The sequence below is a fragment of the Phoxinus phoxinus genome (assembly GCF_949152265.1).
Source record: "Phoxinus phoxinus genome assembly, chromosome: 23".
Lineage (NCBI taxonomy): Eukaryota > Metazoa > Chordata > Actinopteri > Cypriniformes > Leuciscidae > Phoxinus > Phoxinus phoxinus.
The window spans coordinates 15339557-15359689 of record NC_136898.1 but is presented as its reverse complement, the minus strand read 5'-3'; the positions used below and the strand labels follow the sequence as shown (position 1 = coordinate 15359689).

The following is a 20133-nucleotide window of genomic DNA, read 5'->3' as shown; positions in this document are numbered from 1 at the left end:
ACTGAATTTTCAGCATCATTACTCCAGTCTTCAGTGTCACATGATCCTTCAGAAAGTCTAATATGCTGATTTGGTGCTCAAGAAACATTTCTTATTATTATCAATGTTGTAAGCAGTTGTTATGCTTAATATTTTTGTGGAAACCATGCTACATTCTTTTTAGGATTCTTTGATCAATAGAAAGTCCAAAAGAACAGCATTTATTATAAATATAATAAGGATAAAGTGCCGCAAGGATCTGTGTTAGGCCCTCTGCTATTCTCAATTTATATGCTGCCACTTGGTAATATTATAAGAAAACATGGAATAAGTTTCCACTGTTATGCTGATGACACTCAATTATATATTTCATCACGACCAGATGATAACACTAAATTATCTAAAATGACAGAGTGTGTTAAAGATATAAAATATTGGATGACATGTAATTTTCTTCTATTAAATTCAGATAAAACGGAGGTATAACTGATTGGTCCAAAAAACTGCCCACAAAACCTCTTACAATACAACCTTAATCTAGATGGACGTCCTGTTACTTTATCCTCTACAGTAAAATATCTGGGTGTTATACTAGACCGCAACTTGTCTTTTGAAAATCATATTTCAAATGTCACAAGAACAGCCTTTTTCCACCTTAGAAACATTGCTAAGCTATGTAATATGCTATCAGTTTCTGATGCAGAAAAGTTAGTTCATGCATTCATGACCTCGAGACTAGATTACTGTAATGCTTTATTAGCTGGTTGTCCTGCATCCTCCGTAAACAAGCTACAGTTAGTCCAAAATGCAGCCGCTAGAGTTCTTACTAGGTCAAGAAAATATTATCATATAACACCAATTTTATCATCTCTACACTGGTTACCTATTAAGTTCCGTATCAACTACAAAGTATTGTTACTGACCTATAAAGCCCTAAATGGTTTAGCTCCTGTGTATTTAAGGGATCTTCTATCGCCATATATTCCATCGCGCTCTTTAAGATCGCTAAATTCGAGGCTTCTGGTCGTACCTAGGATATCTAAGTCCACTAAAGGAGGGGGGGCGTTTTCACATCTAGCTCCTAAACTCTGGAATAGCCTTCCTGATATTGTCCAAGGTTCAGACTCGCTCTCCCAGTTTAAAACTAGATTAAAGACGCATCTCTTTAGCCAAGCATTCACATGATGCATCTCATACCTTTTATACTACAGTTAAATCAGATCAAATTCATTCATATTATGAACAGCAGCTACGCTAATTATTTCCCATCTGCCTTTTTTTGTTGTTATCTCGGGACGCCTGTCCCGAGATAACTCAAATAGAGTTCGTCAGCTCCAGTTATGTATCCAGCCTCTCATGGAGACTTCAGATGCCCCAACGCCTGTGATGAGACGACTCGACGCCTGTGAAGAGACGACCCAACGCCGGCAATATGTTATGCCCTAAATTTTATGATTAACTAACTGTATTTTGTGTGTATATTTTTGAAATGCATTTTCTGTAAAGCTGCTTTGAAACAATATGTATTGTAAAAAGCTCTATACAAATAAACTTGAATTGAATTGAATTGAATATAATGCGTTTTGCAGCAACGTAAACGTCTTCACCTTCACTGTTTAAACAATTGAATGCACCTTTGGTGAATAAAAGTATTAATTTATGTAAAAAAACAACAACTTTTGAATGTAAGAGTATCGATATGAAGTATGCTGTATCATGGGCATGCCTTGATGCCAGATGTCAATCTGTTAGTAGACGTAAGGCTATTCACACAGTATATGTGTTGTTGTATTCCCTCTCCAGTATTATTTAATTGATTTAATTATGTACACATGAAAGCCCTACTTATACAAAAGATTCATGCGACATGTTTCAAAGCAATGGTCATGACGTATCCTAACACCATCACCTGAAAGAGAAGAGTGAACCTCAAACGTTTGTTTCCACGTACAAAAGCAATCAGCATTTCAATCTTACGAAATTTCAAGCACACAGGAAATTCTGTGGCCCACAAATACATTACTGTGTCAGGAGCTTCCTCTCTGAGGTTGTGGGCAGAGACAAAGAAAAATCAATAGGGAACATTAGTCAGGAAAATTAGATATTGGTTTCGCCTTGATTGAAGATGAGATCAGACGTTTGGCATTCAGTTCACAGGCCTTATTGCTCCCCTGAGTAAGAGGCCTTAATCACATTCCTAAGAAATAAATCAAAGCAAAAACAACCACAATGTACTATGCATTAAAAAGCAACAGAGTAAATACATCAGTCATTCTAAAGCAGCGTGACCTGTAACCTCCGCTGAGCGCCATGTTGGTTTTTAATATTGTCCCAACTTCCAAGATGACAAGAAACCTGAAGATGCAAAGCAGTCGTTTCTGACCCATTCATTTCTTTCATTTATTTAATACACAAATGTTTTAGACAAAACCACTTAGGGTCAAATTCACTTATGCTGTGTCATATTTCAGTGTTTGTGCACATTTTCAATTGATCGAAAGCTGTAATTCATCAAACGATGGATTAATCGACGTTTAGTCTATACAGTAAAGTAAGTTGGGCTGCGCTAGTCTGCAGGGATGATGTATTTTTTTAGGCCAAAACCCAGAAACAAGTTAGCATTTTAGCACTTCCAGTTCCATTGTCCCGAAGTCAATTGGTTTTTTGAATGCATTTTTTGGTTAAATCCCTGAAATAAGGTCTGTGCTTAACACAAGCTCAAGATATTGCATGTTTTAGGCCTACTCTACGACATAATACACCAGTAATAGCCTCTTACTGTAAGTTTAAAGTGTAAAGCTTCTCCTTACTAACAAGTGCCTAAATGGGACTACAGTGGCAGCCTGGGAAATTAAACGCCATCACACCGAAAAGGAAATCTACTCACTATTCCGCTATTCTAACTCAAACTTTCAGGATTTTTTTTATTTTTATATATAAAGACTGAAAGAGTTGTCAAAAGCTTAATAATTGTAACACTGAAGTCATGTGACCGTAGTGTAGTTCGATTATAGCCTACATTTAACTTTGTACTCCTGCAGATTGTATTTAGGCTTCAAAATTCATAAAAGTTATGTTGATTTGTGAAGATTATCACGATAAACAAAAACTGTAACAATAATATATATTTTTTTAGTCACAGAGCTTATTTTCTGCAATAATCCAAAAGCCAATGGAAAAATCCTATTCGGCTTTTGTCGATAGGACCATGGTGATGCTAACTTGCCGGATTGGCCAACAAAAATCATCACAGCAGCTCGATCGGAATTTGTGTTGTACTTGTGAAAATCACAACCCACAATATCCATTACATCCATTATGTGACAAACATAACATCCATAACAACAATGTTATCAAATATAACAACCATGTAACAAAATGTTTAAATAATAAATAATCATTGTGTATATTATTTTTCATATATATTAATTACAACACGGAAATTAATTGCATCCATTCGTGTATTCACAATGAGTAAAACATTATGTAATGCAGGCTTGTTGACAGTGCACAACTGTAATGATTTTAATGTTGTACGCCAACTAATTAAAATGAGACTAGCTAATTGGGCTCCTAATTAATGCAGAAATATGGCATTAGCCGTCATAGCTGACATTAACTCTGGTTTGTTTGGGACTTGATTCAAAGTCTGGTTGACTTTTGATTGACAAAAGTAGTAAAAGTTGATAGAGGAAACTAATTAAACTTCTTTCTGTGTCATTTCTCGACACTGTTCTGTGATCATCTGTGTCTTTGTTGAAGGCGACCGGGTGAATCCATTTAATTAAATCCTGATCCAGGCCAAAGTTAGATTTGAAACGCCCCCACTGAGGTAAAATTCTAATTATCTATCTTTCTGGAAACTACAAATTTTGCAATTTTCTTTCGACTTGTTAATAAGAGTAGCTCCTTTAAAAGAATCTCAGTGTAATCCGTTTTAGACTGGTTGCACACATTTAGTAATGATACAGCAATATTTCTGTCCTCCAAAAAAGGCATCAATGCACATACATACAGTTAAAAAATGTCTTCAGTGTAAGAAAAAAATCCACTTTTAAAACTTTTGAAATATAATCACATGCGTTCACGTGAGAGTTGAGTTCCGGAGGCAGGGTGACCTCTGACCCAATGACGTAAGACATAGGACGAAGGCGTAGAGTAAGCTTGGGTGAGAAAATGCCTTTCCCGAAAACCACGGAACTCTTGTGAACGCACACAGGCTTTGCTAGAAGCCAGTGATTATAGATTACAAAGTTTTAAATATGGATACTTTTCTTACAAAAAACCAGGCGCTATTAAATGCCATTATCTGGGTGTAACAGTTATTCTGTTATCTGTGTGTTAAGTTTCGTTTTCATGGACTTTTAGTTTCCATTCATCAGTTCCTGTTTTCCTTTGTTCAGTTTTCCCGCTTCTCCTTGGTTGTCATGGTAACTAATATGATTTGCCATCACGTTCAGCTGTGTCGATGTCGATCAACTCGTTTGCCCGTGTATTTAAGTTCCCGTGTTTTCAGTTAAATTTGTCCGGTCTCGTCTGTGTTATGCTGAAGCTACCCTATGTTTGAACTAACCGTGTGGTGAATGAAAGACTTTTGGAATCTTCCTCGTCGTGCGATTATATACAGCACATGTGACACTGGGAAGAGCCAGGATATTAATAGAACTCTGTGTTTGGCTGAAAGTAGAGAGTCATATACACCTAGGATGGCTTGAGTAAATTATGGGATAATATTAATTTTTGGGTGAACTATTCCTTTAAGGCTAAATGCCTCAACACTCCAACTGGCTGCATTAGGATGTAATAAGGATGTCTTACCCAGGACGGTGAGGAAAGCCTTGGCTGTTTTGACAGGCATGGTGAAGAGGGAGCAGGTGTACAGCCCTTCGTCTCCCAGCGTGACCTCGCTGATGCTGATCGTCAACTCCTGCGCCGTGGCTCGGACCAGCTCAATCCGGTTATCTCTCAGCGCTGCGGGAACAAACAATCAAGAGAGCGCCATTAATTATGACACCTTCATTAGCATTTGCCACACACTAAAGAGCGGCGGATTCTCTGTGACGTTCCCTCTATTCCTGAAAATGTAAATGTATGAATACTGACCAAAAGGGAATTTTTTTTTGTTGCATTTTTTAACCAAAGTCAAAGTCATTTCATGATTATGATCACATATTGTGCTGAGTATGAAGATCAATTCCATTGCTACAGGGAAAAAATATTTCATGATGGCTTTCAGTCAGAGGGCTAATTGAATATGGATCAGTCAAGATTCAAATCCAACATCACTTCAGTCAATAGTGTTCAGAATGAGCATTGATCGATTTGAAACATACATGCTTGAGCTCTCTAATCCTCATTTACAAACTCTGTATTTATAACATTTGCAGGTTCTTTACCCAGTCGAGTATGAATAAAAGTAAAGTTCAAACTTATTATGAGCGTGACCTCTGTGCGAGAGAGGCCTAAGGATACGGTTTCAGTTATTACACCTTTTAGAGGCCGTCATCACACAGACCTAATGAAAAGGTCAAAGGCTAACGTCAGAGACGGGCTATAATTCCCGAAGCATCTTCAACATGCTTTGTTTAATGATAATGACTACAGCAGGAAAAAAGTCTGGTAGATCATAAGATATTTGCCATGTGGCGGCAGAGTTTAATCAACGGAGACAAGGTCACTAGTTCTAACCTTCTGTTTTCCATAAAACTCCCTCAGACATTTTGAGCCTCATTGACGCTCTGTAACAACCTGCCAGAATATTCGTGGATGAGCTTTATGGATCTTTTTCCCCAGGAGAATAGAAAGAACACATTCTTATGGTCAATCATAAGTGTGACCTTTCAAAGCGCTCTTAATAAAAAAGTTGGTCAATGCCTTAGCCGTTAGCCTTGTCATATCACCTGAAAACTTTAAATTGAATACAGCAGTGATAGTGAAGATACTTTAAAACTGCAGATTCCCAAGCTAAAAATCTACAAATAAAGTAGTTTAACTACAGTCAAGGTTCTCTATTTAAAATAATACACGCTACTAATGAAACTATGTACTGTACATAGAAGGTATTAAGATTTAAGCGGCAATATCTTTTAAATTACTTTAATTTACTTTATTTTTTCTTACATAAAAAGGGTATATATATTTCAATATTTTTAATCATTTTAATATAAAATGTTTGTCAATAATTTTTTAATAAAGAAAATAACTGTACAAATGAACTGATTCACTAAAATGAATTAGACTTGCCAAAATCCATTCAAGGAGAGTGCATTTTATTATTCAGCGATTTTATGCAGTTTTAAATCTGTGTGTAGTACAGTGTGACCAAATTATTATTATTCTTTATGTTACTCATCGGAAAAATATAATCACAACAGTAGTCTCACTACTTTTAGTTACAGAAATTTACATACATTCAGTCATGATTGTCTAAAAAGAAGCTTCACAGAGATGAATGTCATTATGTGATCACAGCAGGTTAAAGCTCTCAGCCATACACACCAATTACAACGTTAAAGGAACTTTAAAGGAAGTGTAAAGTGGAAGCATGCCGGCACACTCCGGGTATCCAAACAAGCATCCCACAAACCCACCTCCACACCTCAGCAAGGCCTCTCGTAGCTGTAATGAAACAGCCTAACGGATGTTGTGTGTCAGCGTGTGTTTTCAGACGCGTCTCCCCAGAGGTCTGAGTGTAGCTCCCTCTGGACAGCAGCGTCTCTGAGGTAATTGAACATAATGAGGTTCATTACATGAAGAGAGGCAAGCCAACGCAGCAATGAAAAAAAACTTGCGGTACACGCTGTTTTTAATGCCTTCCTGTCGTCTTCCCTAAATTAAGGTCATTGTAAATAATGTGACCAACCATGGCAGTGGTGTGTGGTGGATTATGTAAAAAGAAAAACAGTTCAAAAGTTCAAGTTAATTGTGATTCAGACTTGAATAGGGCTGGATAAAAAATATATATCTTTTTTTAGATGAATCACAATCTTTATATGTAGGCCTACTCAATATCAGTTATTAAAGTCCCAAGTTTGACCTTTTAACCGTACAGCTATTTTCAGAACAAATGACTCTAATAGCCATTTTTTTCTTTTTAGTGAATCAAAAACATACAACATGAACAGTGTAGCAGTGTTAATTTTTTTTCACTGACAAAAATGAGACTAAATGAAAACCAAATACACGCAAAATGATGCCAAAACATCCGTTTTGGTGAGTATTCAAGTAAACACAATCGTTATATCTTAAGCGAACGTGAACAGTTGGGAGAAAATCGGATATGTATCAGTGTATTGAATCCGTGCATTTGGCCTTCAACTGACAGCAGTCTAATAACCTAATAACCTGTCATTAATGTTAATCAAACAAAAAAAGGAAAATAGAAAATCACTCAATGTTCTTGACTGAATGACTTTAACAGCTTTAATAAGGATTCATCCAGATTTGCTGCTTGTCTGCTTGAAAGAATGAAGAATGATATGCAAGTTGTTATTAAGAATGCATACATCTTTAATTTAATCTGTGTCTTGCACGTTCAAACCTTAATATCATTCATATTAACATGTTAATATATGTTTTCTACAGGAGTGTATAATAAGTTTGCATTACAATTGAACTAAACCCATTTGATATAGTTTTAGTCAACTAAATATCATAATATTTGAGTCAACTAAATGTACAGTAGATTTAGTAGACTCAAATCTTATGATATTGACTAAAACTAGACTAAAACTAAAACAATTCAAATGACTGAAATATGACAAACTAAATGGCATTTTAGTCAAAAGACTAAAACTAAATCAAAATTTGCTGTCAAAATGAACATCTCTACACATCCATTTCCATTTCCCAAATCCATTATTAATATTTTTGAACAGCAAAACAGTAAAAAAAAAGAAGACCATTAAACTATTAAATCGTTAAACCTATTACCATAAACATTACTGTTTTCTATCTTAATATTCTTAAATGTGATTTATTCCTAGCCCTAATTCCATTTTATGAACAAATTACTCGTATGAACCGGTTCTTTTAATCAGAAGTTTAAAAACATCTGTTACTTGTTTAAATCTATCTAAAACACTTCATTTACAGCATTATCAGAAATTAATCAGAATCCAATTGAGTAAGACTTTTATTCAATGTAGTTGCTGCTGGACAGTTACTTGAGAAACATTTGCTGCTTACAATCTTATTTCATACACATTTTTTTTTTTTTTTTGAGGAGGCACAGCTCAGAAAACACCCCTGGAACAAACCCAAATACAGACTTTCAAAGACGCACACCCCAACACTCTTCAGAATTCAAACCGTAGCGTTTCTGATATTTGGCTCTACATGAGTTGAGGCGTAGATGCTCTCTCTGCTGAATCTAATGCATCACAAGTATTCAGTGGAACGAAGGCTTTGCTGGGCATACACATACATATTGAACAGACTCGGAATTGTACACATGGTCAGATGACCATTGTTCACTCCACACATATCTGGAAGCTTATGCTGCTTATTCTTGGGCTCTAAGCCCGATCCCACAGCCTGAAGCCGACTGCTGAACAGAACTAACAACTTCAGGAAAATGCCAGTAACTTCTGTCAGTTCTGGAAATGCCAAACAAACATTCTTTTTCGACTGTAAGCATCTCAAACTAAAGCTCTGAGACAGGCATTTTCAATCTTCAAGATGTCACGGACCCCCAAATATAATCATCCTTGTGTGTGGGACCCCCATCCTAAAATGTAAAAGGCAGCTACCATATTTTCATGCATAAAGACCCAATATATACTGTGAAAACTAACTTTTTCTTTCTGCTTTTTGCTGTTGGAGATTAACAGGTTTTAACTGGTATATTGAATTTTTCATTTTGAACAGATCATTCCTTGAGATTCGAAATGCTAACATGGAAAGATTGTCATAAACCTACAGAAATTACAAGTAAACTTCACAATCACACTTCCTTCAAAACAAGACAGAAGGTCAAGTGATCACGTTGAACTGCATTTTAATGCTGCAGCCAAGCTCAGCAAATCAATACACGAAACCAAGCTTGAATCTATGATGATGCTTATTTATCAAAATATATGCATGCTTTGGCATACCCAGAATGACAGCATTCGACATGATGTGTTTACGCTCAGAAGTGATGCCATATATTGGCACACCAACCGAGGTGAACGGATAGACAGGCATCTGCGATCTCTCAAGGGAGACATCGGTTTCATTTATTGACACTGTTGATCTTGTAATATTCATGAAGCAGTTCTGATCTTTCAAAAGGCCTCTTATACACACATGATCAAACCAACACACAAAAGGTTTGACCAAAGATCTCGAAAAAATGAGAGAAAACACAGATGCCCTTTGATTAAGACACAGATCTTCCCAAGCCGGCAGGGAAACGGTGTCAGCTTTGCTCTCCGGTGGATTTCACACTTTGATGAAGTTTCCTGTCGAGTCTCTAAAGTGCTAATTTTGTTGCACCAAAGCCATTAATTAATGACGCGTCTCCTCAAATTGCTGGGGAAGGTCATTAGAGCCGGAGTAAAATAAGACAAGTTGAAGAATGTCTCTTATAATTGATAATAAACTCTCGTAGCATAACGAAGACGCCAAACAAGCCAGTTTTTCATCTACAAAACCTCTCATCAAAGACCGCACAGTTCAAACAGACAGGATTACGGAAGAGAAAGCCGACTGAAGTGAAGAAAAGGTCCTTCGTTCCTCCCTAGAGCTGATGGGAAGCGAAGAAACGCACTTTACAAACAAAAAACAGTCACATTGTCAGATAATCTATGCTTGATTTTCATTTCATTGGGGCTAGTAACTTAAAAACGACTGTTTATTGGTGTGAAAGTGTCATTCCTTTTCATCTTGGGAGAAATGAAACAAGGCGCTGATAACCATATTATATTCCAGCTCGGAAGCACATGGCAGAAACGTGGAGGGATTTAGTCTGGGTGCGATAATGACAGAGGAAATGATCAGAGTCTATGTGAAGTCTGACAAGCCGTTATCATAAAGTTACACCCATTCTTTCCCCTCATTAACAAATGATGTTCGTTAGAAAAATAGTGCCATCCATTCAGCAGTGATTGAACAACCATCTAATTATCATGTTTAATTATACTATAAATCAGAGCATGATTGATAAATAAGTACCACCCTCAGAATTGCTAATGAGCTCTTTCATTACATCTCACTGTATCAAGCCTCTTCCAGAGGAAATCCATCCTGAACCGTGCGAGATTTAACCACGCCGCTGACACGGTCAGAAGGATATGGGAAGTCAAATAGAGGAGGAAGCCTCTTTAACGTTTTATCTCATATTTTCTGGGCTGTCTAACTGATACAAAAGCTCAGGCCTTCAACTCTGACCGCAAGAATCTACCTGTAGCTTAGGACTGTCAGATACTGTACCTGTATTGTCTACTATGGCCAATAATGATCTGCTATGGGCAATAATGATCTGCTATGGCCAATAATGATCTGCTATGGCCAATAATGATCTGCTATGGCCAATATACATACAATATTATGCAATAAATCCCTTCTTTTATACTAGAAAACTTTTTAGATCTCGCAGAGAACTTTTTCAGATCTGAATTATCTGAGCATCCTGTCAGCCTTAAAAACAGGCTCTCTATCACACTGTAAAAATGTAAATCTCCCCTTAACTTGATGAACTCAAGTTACTGTACATTTAACTCAATAAATGTTACAAGAATATTTTATTCATTAATTCAGAAAGAAATGTATATTGTTTCAGGTTTATTTGAAATCTGTGATTTGATTTGTTTAATCTTGATTTAATATTTCTTAATATATTTCTTAATTCTGTTTCACTATTTTCACTTATTCACTTTAGTATTTTTCAAAAGCTTCTTAATTATTAATGCAATTATTTTGCGGCGCTACTTTAAATACACTCAGGCATTATACAGTGATGTGTGTGTATATATATATAGTGATGTGTGTGTATATATATATATATATATATATATATATATATATATATATATATATATATATATATATATATATATACTTTTATTAGTAGTATTATAAATGTGACCAGAAGAAGCATAAGTACCCATATCACACCACCCCCTCCATTGTTTCCATGTCTCCCAGTGTCCCTTCTCACAATAAATTCACTACACTAACCTTCCCGGCTCTCCCTGGTCAGCCCAGCTTCTAAATCTCCTCTGACGGGACTCTTCCCAAGGCCGTCACATCTCAGTAACTCTAACTGTCATCTCAGCAGCCCCTCCACAGGGAAAAGCACCAGGCTTCAGAGCCACTCTGTTTATATGAGGCTGCCAGTCCAAACAACAAAATACAAGTATTGCGCCTTCTTGCTCTCATTCTCTCTCTATTCTCTCTTGTTCCTCTCTCTTGTGGTCTGCCATTCTGCCTACCCATCTTTTTATTTTTTCTTGTCTGGATGACAGACTATATACACAATTTTAGTGGTCAACATTATGTGGTTTGCTTAAAACAAAAGAGGATACATTGATTTAGCTTCATAATGACCTTTTGCTAAATAATCTACAGTACCAGTCAAAAGTTTGGACCACAAAGTCATTTTTTTCTTTTCTTTTTTTTCTCATCAAACCAAAACGGTCTTACAGTAAAAACTGTTTTCAAAGTTGATTACCTAACATTGATGGACTTTTTTAAATCATTATACATTTTTTAGTTTTGTACAAAAAATATGCATTTACAATTATAGACACAATCTTTTGATAAGGTATCAGAAATCAAATTCAGTCAATCTTATCAGGAAATGCAAACAATAAATGCCATTTTAAAGCTGAAGCTTTTTTTTCATATTCACTGAAACCGACACTATGCTCCGACAGATTAGAATTAGATTGTTAGATCAGATTAGATCGTTTTAGAAAAAAAACCACGCTTCTACCTCCACCTGGAGCGTGTTATTTGTTTAGCAAAAATCCACCGTTCCCGGTTCTTCTGGTCCAATCAGCGCAGGGCTGTGTGAGATCTGACTGTCAATCACAGTTTGCGCACACGCCACAGATCCCCCTCGCTCTTGTTACAATATCACATGTACACGCCTGAAGTTCACAGGTGTGTTGGATTGTGCGAAGTGTGATGGCGGAGAGAATATCTACTAACAAGCTTCCAATTCCTCAGTTAACAACCAGATCTAGGAGGTCCAAAACAACCAAAGAAAAGAAAACACCTGTAGAAATCAATGCTGAAGAGACGGGCACGTTCACAGAAAATCTGGTGCACACGCACTGACGGACATAATCTCGATGTGAGGGTGCTCACGGTAGTGGGGGAGGGGCATGAGAGTTGTAAACATTCAAAATTTTGGCTAAGTCCCCTGAATCTGCCAGACTTGCCGACTGCAGCTTTAAATGCTCTTTAATGTGGTGCAACATTGTTATAGCCACATATCTGTTCAAGCAGCAGTGCAAAAAATAAAAGCTTAAAAGTAGCAATATAAAACATTTAAATTAAATGATATGATATTTGTATTCATTTTAATGACATTTGATTTAAATAATCCCCGATTCAATTATACAACCTATATTAGTCATTACTAGTTTTGTAATATTTCGAACTATTTCTGAACATTTTAGCATTTTTTCTGTAAAGGTTCAAAACCCCTACTTTACATCAAAATGCTTTAATATTCACGAGAAACAATTTCAGTCCAGTGCGTCCAAACATTTGACTGGTAGTACATTAAAAACAAGAGTTGCCAACGAGTTTTTCCCGGCATCACAGGCAGTATCATAAACGTTCGTGCCGTTAGCAGGCTGCTACAAAACACAGACGGTTAATATTCTGTTCCAAAGTGCGACCTTCCGCTCTGTATCCGTGCCAACACATCTCTTTGAAAATGACCAGCTAATAGTTTATATTAAATCAATTTCCCACGGGGCAATAGAGATTGCGGCTATTATTGTTGCGGTAAATTATGTTAGCATTGCTGAACTAGCACTTAGCATGGCTTAATGGTGATTTGTATTCTGTATGCATTAAGCGACGAGTTTGCAGATTGCTCCGGAGCAGCCTGACGCTGCGAACATCTCCCCAGCCGAATACGCCTGCCAAACAACCGAGAGGTAATGTTGTTACACGCACTATCCATCAAAGTGCACATGCTCTATATACACAGACGCATGACCTCAAACACACGCGCCCGAGACGGCAGATCCAGTGGCCAGGGAAGACAGCAGGTGTTGTGGCTGATACCTTGCTAGGTTGAGTCACGCTGGCAGGGGAATTTACTGCACCATTGGCTGTAGTGACGGGGTGTCACAGTGGGATTTGGGTGTCATTCAAAGAGCAGGCTTTGTTAGAGCCTTTCAGGATCGCCTTGAGAAGACAAGCACCATGCTACGCTCCACACTGGCCTTAGGCCATAAAATCTGACAGTACATTGGCCCATTACGATGTGGAGATATTCCTCCTGTGTCTCGGAGGCTGTTTTGAGCCCGTCGTTTCCCTAGACGCGGAGGATTGGGTGCGGAAGCGACAGAAATATGACATGCTCCTCAAGTTGTGAGACTTCAGAGAGTTTGCTTTTTAAAATCACATTTCATATATGAGAGGAGCCCAAAGTGATACTCAGTTTTTCAGACCGCTGCACTTTTCTGTCTGAGTAAGGTTTAAATAACATGTTTGATGTTTAGTTGCAGTGCACTGAGGCTGTTGAAGTGTGCTAGCGCTGTGATCCCGAATTAACTGTGCTCGTCTTTCCCCGCTGGGCATGCTTAGTTAACCACAGACAGGCTAGCTGGAACTCCGCTTGCCTGTAATGCATCCTGAACATGAGGACGAGGTGAAAAGTTTAACTCTCATTAATAGACTTGAGCTCAGAAGAGATCATATGGATTACGTGGTACATACTGTAAGCGCCGTTTGTCATCAGATCAGCACTCGTTTTCCTAACCTGACAATTATACGGTGGATTAAAGCGTACAGTGGGATAACATTAAGGTGTTAATCGTGTGAATGTAATTACAGATGAAAATGTCTTTTGACAAAGGGTTTTTTGATTTTGAAAAAAAAGATTAAAAATACACTAAAATATTTTGAAACTGTTAATTAGATCATTCAAACAAAATATTTGTAATAAAAATGGAAGTTGCTGCAATCGGAGAAGCCACTGTGTCTCTTTTTTCGTACCTTGCGTCAGACTAAAGGTCATTATACCCAATCATTCTGATGACAGACTTTGGTCAGGGCATTTTACAATGACGAAAGCAACATTTGAGATGCTGTGCAATGAAATTGGTCTGCTGGTTAGTCCAGTTATCCAATCACACCTTCTGCTGAGAAACATCACATGCATTTTTTTTTTTTGCAGAGGGATTTATTCTGTAAACGTGTTTGCATTGTAGTTTATGCGCATGTCTTCTTATCAGAGCAATGGAGCACATATTATTTTTATGAACATTTCTAGAATTTATATGCATCTTGGTTTTTCCAACAAGCGTTTTTTTATGCGATATCTAAAATTGTGCATAAAAAATAGGTGGACGAAAATGGTGAACATTCAGAGAAGGTATATCACTGAGTCATAAAAAAAGTTTTATTTGGTATTTAAAGGCTGATATAATGGTCAGATTGCTCTTTTGCAACCAGACTGAAGACAAACATAATTGTCTTTGCAAAAACATGCTGAATTTGGAAAAAATAAAATGAATTCATGTAAACACTACACAATCCCAGTTCTTAAACCCATTTAATCTCATGAGCAGACTCACTTAGAACACAAGCTGAATTATTTATCCTGTAAAGACCCCATAAAATGGAGGCTGGGGAAAAACCTGAATTCAGGACGGAGGGAAGTTATCCCTACAACTTTTCTCCAAGTCTAAAAATGCGCAAAATAAACTGCCAGGACAAGATTTGCCTTGGGGAGTGAGAGAGAGAGATTTCCCAGCAGTATGCAGTGTCTACATGAGCCAACGCTGAGAGCTAATGAGGCCCTGTCGGTAAGCGTGTCTATTGCAGGACCACACAAGTCAAGGAGAAAGAAAAGGAAGCTCTTACTGCCATCACATTATGCTAATCCATATACTTACTACCCAAACCTGTGAAACATTTGAAACTCTATAGGGTCGAGTTAGCAAACTCGCAGCTCCATATTGTCCGTTTAGCTGACGGTTAGAAAAAGAGAAGTTTTTCTCCTTGTCTTTCGTCCTTCATACATTGATATGAGGTGAGGGTCGCCATAAAACGGCCATTTAATTTTTTCATTTATCTTTCTTTTGCACCCCTTTCGCGACTGTTTTACAGCCCTGGTTGAGACGAGGGCTTATTTCGCATGCTGGGAGATTTATAACAAAACTAATGCTGGCAAAGTCGAAGCTAAGACAGAGACTACGTCTTTTTAAAACCACCATAAAGAAAGTGTGGGGAAATATACGATAGTTCTATCATACACATGACAGCCAACGTGTCCGGTTTCCAAGTTTTCGAACTTTTGGAAGGGACACTCTCCAACTCTATTCAGGCAGAGCAAATTTTAAATGCATCAAAGGCCTGACTAATAGATTTCTGAGCAGGATTCAGAGCGCAGAGAGCTGCAGCACAGGGAGATTGATACAGTTGAATTATATATTAGCTTTCTGAAGAGTTTCATATTCAGAGGACTGCTTTGTGATTGCATTTGAGCAGTAGCTTGACCACGCATCTCACTGGTCATCCATAACTCAAATTCCGATGGTCTGGTTGTGAGAAATATACCATGAAATATTTCAATAAATCTGCCATGACTCACCGAGGGGAGATGCTCGCAGAGGTGAGAGACAGCCAGGCTATCTCCAAATGCATCTTTGAATAAAACCTCCTCACCTGAGATTGAAGGAACGTAGAACCGCAATGCGGAGACACTTTTATCGGAAACAAGGTATAAAAAAAAAAACTCTCAGTGAAGTCGAGCTTATTGTGATGCTTCTCATAACAGTCAAATGCACAAGACTAGACAGAAAAGAGATTGGGTGATTTCGTGGAAAGTTCAGTTCAGGCAAATCTTTTTTGTCAAGACAGGCTCAAGTAGTCTGACAGCTTGTAGTCTGATTGCTTCTGCCTGGGTGCTGTTTAGACTTCTGGGATTGTAGGAGTATACGAATATTCCATGGATCCTTCCTGATGCTGCTGGTCTTCTTTTAAAATCTTTATTTATCAGCACACAACTGGACACCAGGCATTCCACATTGATACACCACCTACTACAGTTCAAAGAGTCAATGCTGTCAGGTTTACCTCTTCCAAAGGCTTTTTAGGAAGAAGACGAACTGTTGAGCCTTTTTCACAAAGCAGTCGGTGTTCAAGGCCCATGAAAGATTGTCAGTGAAATGGACACCTATATGTTGCTTCCTCCACCAGACCACTGATGTGCAGGACGGTGAACGGCTTATCATAAGTCTATCTGAAGTCAACAATGATCATCTTTTGTTTTGCTAACAAGTAAAGAAAGAAGATGACAGCCGACATTTAGAGTTTAGGAGCTTCTTTGAACAGCAGTGTACTGCACGTATATAAAGGCCAATTCACACTGCACCAAGACATGACAACAAACGCAGACAATCATCAGATTACAGTACGTCATTTTTTTCTCAGACATCCCAAGACCTGACAAACAAGTGCTGACCAACGCCAATAAATACCGGTGTCTGTAAGCAATGTGAATTGTCCTTAAAAGTCAGAAATGACATGTGTTTTGAAGAACGCCCCATTGAATGCTAGTCTGAGTCCTCAGGAAGTCTAGGACGCAGCTGCAGAGTGAGTTTCTTAGACTAAGTGAAGATCATTTGTTAACTAGGGTCTGGGGTATGATTGTGAGTGAAGTCAATGAGCCGCATTATGATATACGAGTCTTGATGCCCATGTTGTGGAGTGCCATGTGGATAGCAGACACAATGGCATCATCTGTGGAGCACTTGTCATTTGGGAATACTGGTCCTCTTCAAATAGGCTAGTTAACTAATGTAGTTAAAGGCAATATTTTGTGTTATGAGACATGAAACTGAAATTAAGAGATGCTAGTATAGAAATCACACCAACTTCACTCAACTTCACCCAAGTAAACAAGTCGCACTGAACTGTTAAATCACTGTAATAAAATGAAGTTTCAGCGTAACAATGTTTGACTGGAGCTGTGAGTGTAGTGCAAATGTGCAATAGCTGCTGAAATCAGTGCAGACTAATCAAGCCTTTAAACTTTAAACTGGTGCTTGATGGTATATCAGAAAGTTAACACATGGATGTAGATAAGAGTTCTGGGACCCCTGCACTGGGCCCTTGAGTCTGACCTGAGTTTCAATATTTCTCATTTTTATCCTAAAAACTTGTAGCAAAGTTTCCCCTCTGTTCAGATATGTGGAACTGGACGCATAGGCTCTTAAAAATAAAGTTTTATTATTGGAATCCATTGATCCATGAAGAACCTTCAAATCAAAAAGAGTTATTTATACTGGTAAAGGGATCTTTAGATAATAAAATAGTTTACTGAAAGGTTCCTTGAGGAACCCAAGATGGTTCATCTATGGCATCACTGCAGAAAAATAAGCCTCTCTACAAATTGAAAATACATTTTTTGACTTAAATGTAATTAATTATACTGGATTGTACATCCCTGCATTAAAAATGACAATAATAATTTTGTGATGTAATATTTATTGTATCTGCAATCCACATTCTTAAAAAAACAAATCTTCCAAAAGGTTATAAAGAACCCTTTGTGCATTGAAGGTTCTTTAAAACTCAAAAAAAAAAAAATAGGCCTATATGTTTTTTTAAGATATGCTTGTAGTCTGATATTTTATACATCTAAACAGAGGTGAATCTTTGCTAGAAGCCATTAGGATAAAAATTCACACTTGAAATATAAAGAGCGACTATATTCTGTGACCACAGCGGTGGAGAGTGTCTATAGCTGCAAAACAGCCCGTTTCGGAAAACATTTTCATCTGCTCATGCATGTAGAAAACTGAGAAATTACATGCCACTCAGAGAGGCTACACTTACAGCAACCGAGCAATTGTTTCTCAATAAACAACGCTGTGCGCATACAGAGGAAAGAGAGAGAGAGAAAATGTTGCTCTCTCTGAGGCACTCAGAATTCATGAATGCCAAACCTGCCTGTGAAGAGCTAGCGGGCATTTGTGTAAACAAATCACATTGATAGCACATATCTCTCATACACACACAATAAGTATTAAACATGTACTATAATGGCTAATACCTCATTCAATTCCAATACATTATTCATTCAAAAGTTGAACCCGTGAAAAATTATTCATAAGGATGTTGAACCTTTCAGACAGAAAGCTGCTATATAAATGCATGGGCATAACATGAATAGAACAAGCTCTTGAACATACACATCTGGCCATTTAAATCTTCCTGGAGAGCACTTAAGGGGGAAGATTTCAAGCACAACATGCATTTCTCTATAATCTGCAGACTTAAAGGAATATTCTGGGATTAATGCAAGTTAAACTCAATCAACAGCACTTATGTAGTAATGTTGACTTGTGCCTTGCTTTCTTTAAAAAAAGCAAGTCAAAGTTGCAATGAGACACTTGCTATGGAAGTGAATGGGGCCAATGTTGTATGGATTTAAGAGCAGAAACGTGAAGCTTATAATTTTGCAAAAGCTCTTACATTTATTATTGTTTGTTAAAACGCATGCATTATTGAAGCTGTAAAGTTGTTCTCATCTTTTTTACAGTTTTAATGTCTAAAACTTTAAGGTTAGTAAGTGATTTCTCATGCTAAAATCATGTTAACACATTGTTTACGTCTTCAAATAATGACTATTTTAACGTTTATGAATTGGCCCCCTTCACTTCCATTGTAAGTGCCTCACTGCAAGCTAGATATTTTTGAAGAAGAAAAGTAAATTATTATTGTGGTAACCAACATTACGCCACAAGTGCTGTCGATTAAGCTTAACCTGTATTGAACCCAACACATTCCTTTAAATATTTATAAATGTGAGTAAAGAGTTGCTATTTCTGTCAGTAAAGTTTTGTTAGAGAAAGTGACAGTTATTAAGTGCTGGAAAAATCGAGTTTCATAACCTTACTAACGAATGCAAGGTATACTGCAGAACAAAAGGCAGAAAATAAAAGGAAGGATGCGAGGAAAGAAACAACAAAACCAAAACAAACAAAAAAGAAGCCAACAAGCGCACCCACACACACAAAACAAAAAAAAATCTACAAAAACAGGTTGCATGAATCTCATGAGGATGTGGCAACTGTGCATATGTAATTATTTGGATAATTCATATTTCATGCACTTAAGTCTTTGATAGAAAAACCTACATGCATAGAACTGTCTTTGCATCATTCTAAAACAACTTCTCAGCCACAGTTGCCATGGTCACAGAAAGACATCACAGTCCTGAGCAAAGGGCCTTATGGGTAATTAGTCAGAGAGGCAGGCGGCTCTGGGGGATTCGGGCCTTACTGATCTGCTACCCCTGACCTGAAAGAGTAAGGAAAAGGTAAACAGTGCTCTGCTCTTTCATTCTTTCAGTTTTTCTCTCTCTTTCACCTCGCCCATGCAGCTTTGAAGGTCAGTCAGGCTTAGATGGGGGACAAAGACTGAGAAAGTGAACATGACCATTTTACTGACCCAGAAAAAGTCACTGTAACATACGCCAGACTTATAATTAAATTCAGCTTTATTTAAAAGGTCACAGTTGAATATAAAACCAAAATTAAAAGATCCATAGAACCTTTACTAAGTCCAAGTTTTTATGGTGTTCTGTGTGCTTTTTGCATGGAAAATAGCGACCAGCATATTCTTCAAAATGTCTCTTTTTGTATTTTACACTACCGTTAGAAAGTTCGGATGCGTTTATTCAACTAGGAGGCAAAAGTGACAGTAAAGACATTTAAACTATTTAAGCAGCACAACTATTATCTGTAACGCTGTTTCGCTGTGATGAGGCGCTTGACGAAAGAGAATCAAACGAAACAGTCTTTTCAAAAAAAATTATGCTAACAGGAACATTAAGGAGATCTCAGGAGTAACAGAGCAGAACATAACAAAACATTACCAGCAACATAACCTTAAACAATCCTGGACAATAAACTATAAGGAAACTATAAAGGAAATCCGCATTAGAATGATTTCTGAAGGATCATGTGACACTGA

General features: G+C 37.4%; 1 protein-coding gene across 21 annotated transcripts in view; it reads right to left on the bottom strand.

The window, feature by feature from the left end:
* The window catches only part of cadm2a (cell adhesion molecule 2a), a 378094-nt gene that overhangs the window by 46312 nt on the left and 311649 nt on the right, over positions 1-20133 (bottom strand). For all 21 annotated transcript variants that reach the window (XM_079598777.1, XM_079598779.1, XM_079598781.1 and 18 more), the window contains one exon: positions 4798-4950. In XM_079598777.1, coding sequence (XP_079454903.1) covers positions 4798-4950 — 153 coding nt within the window. The remainder of the gene's footprint in view (positions 1-4797; positions 4951-20133) is intronic.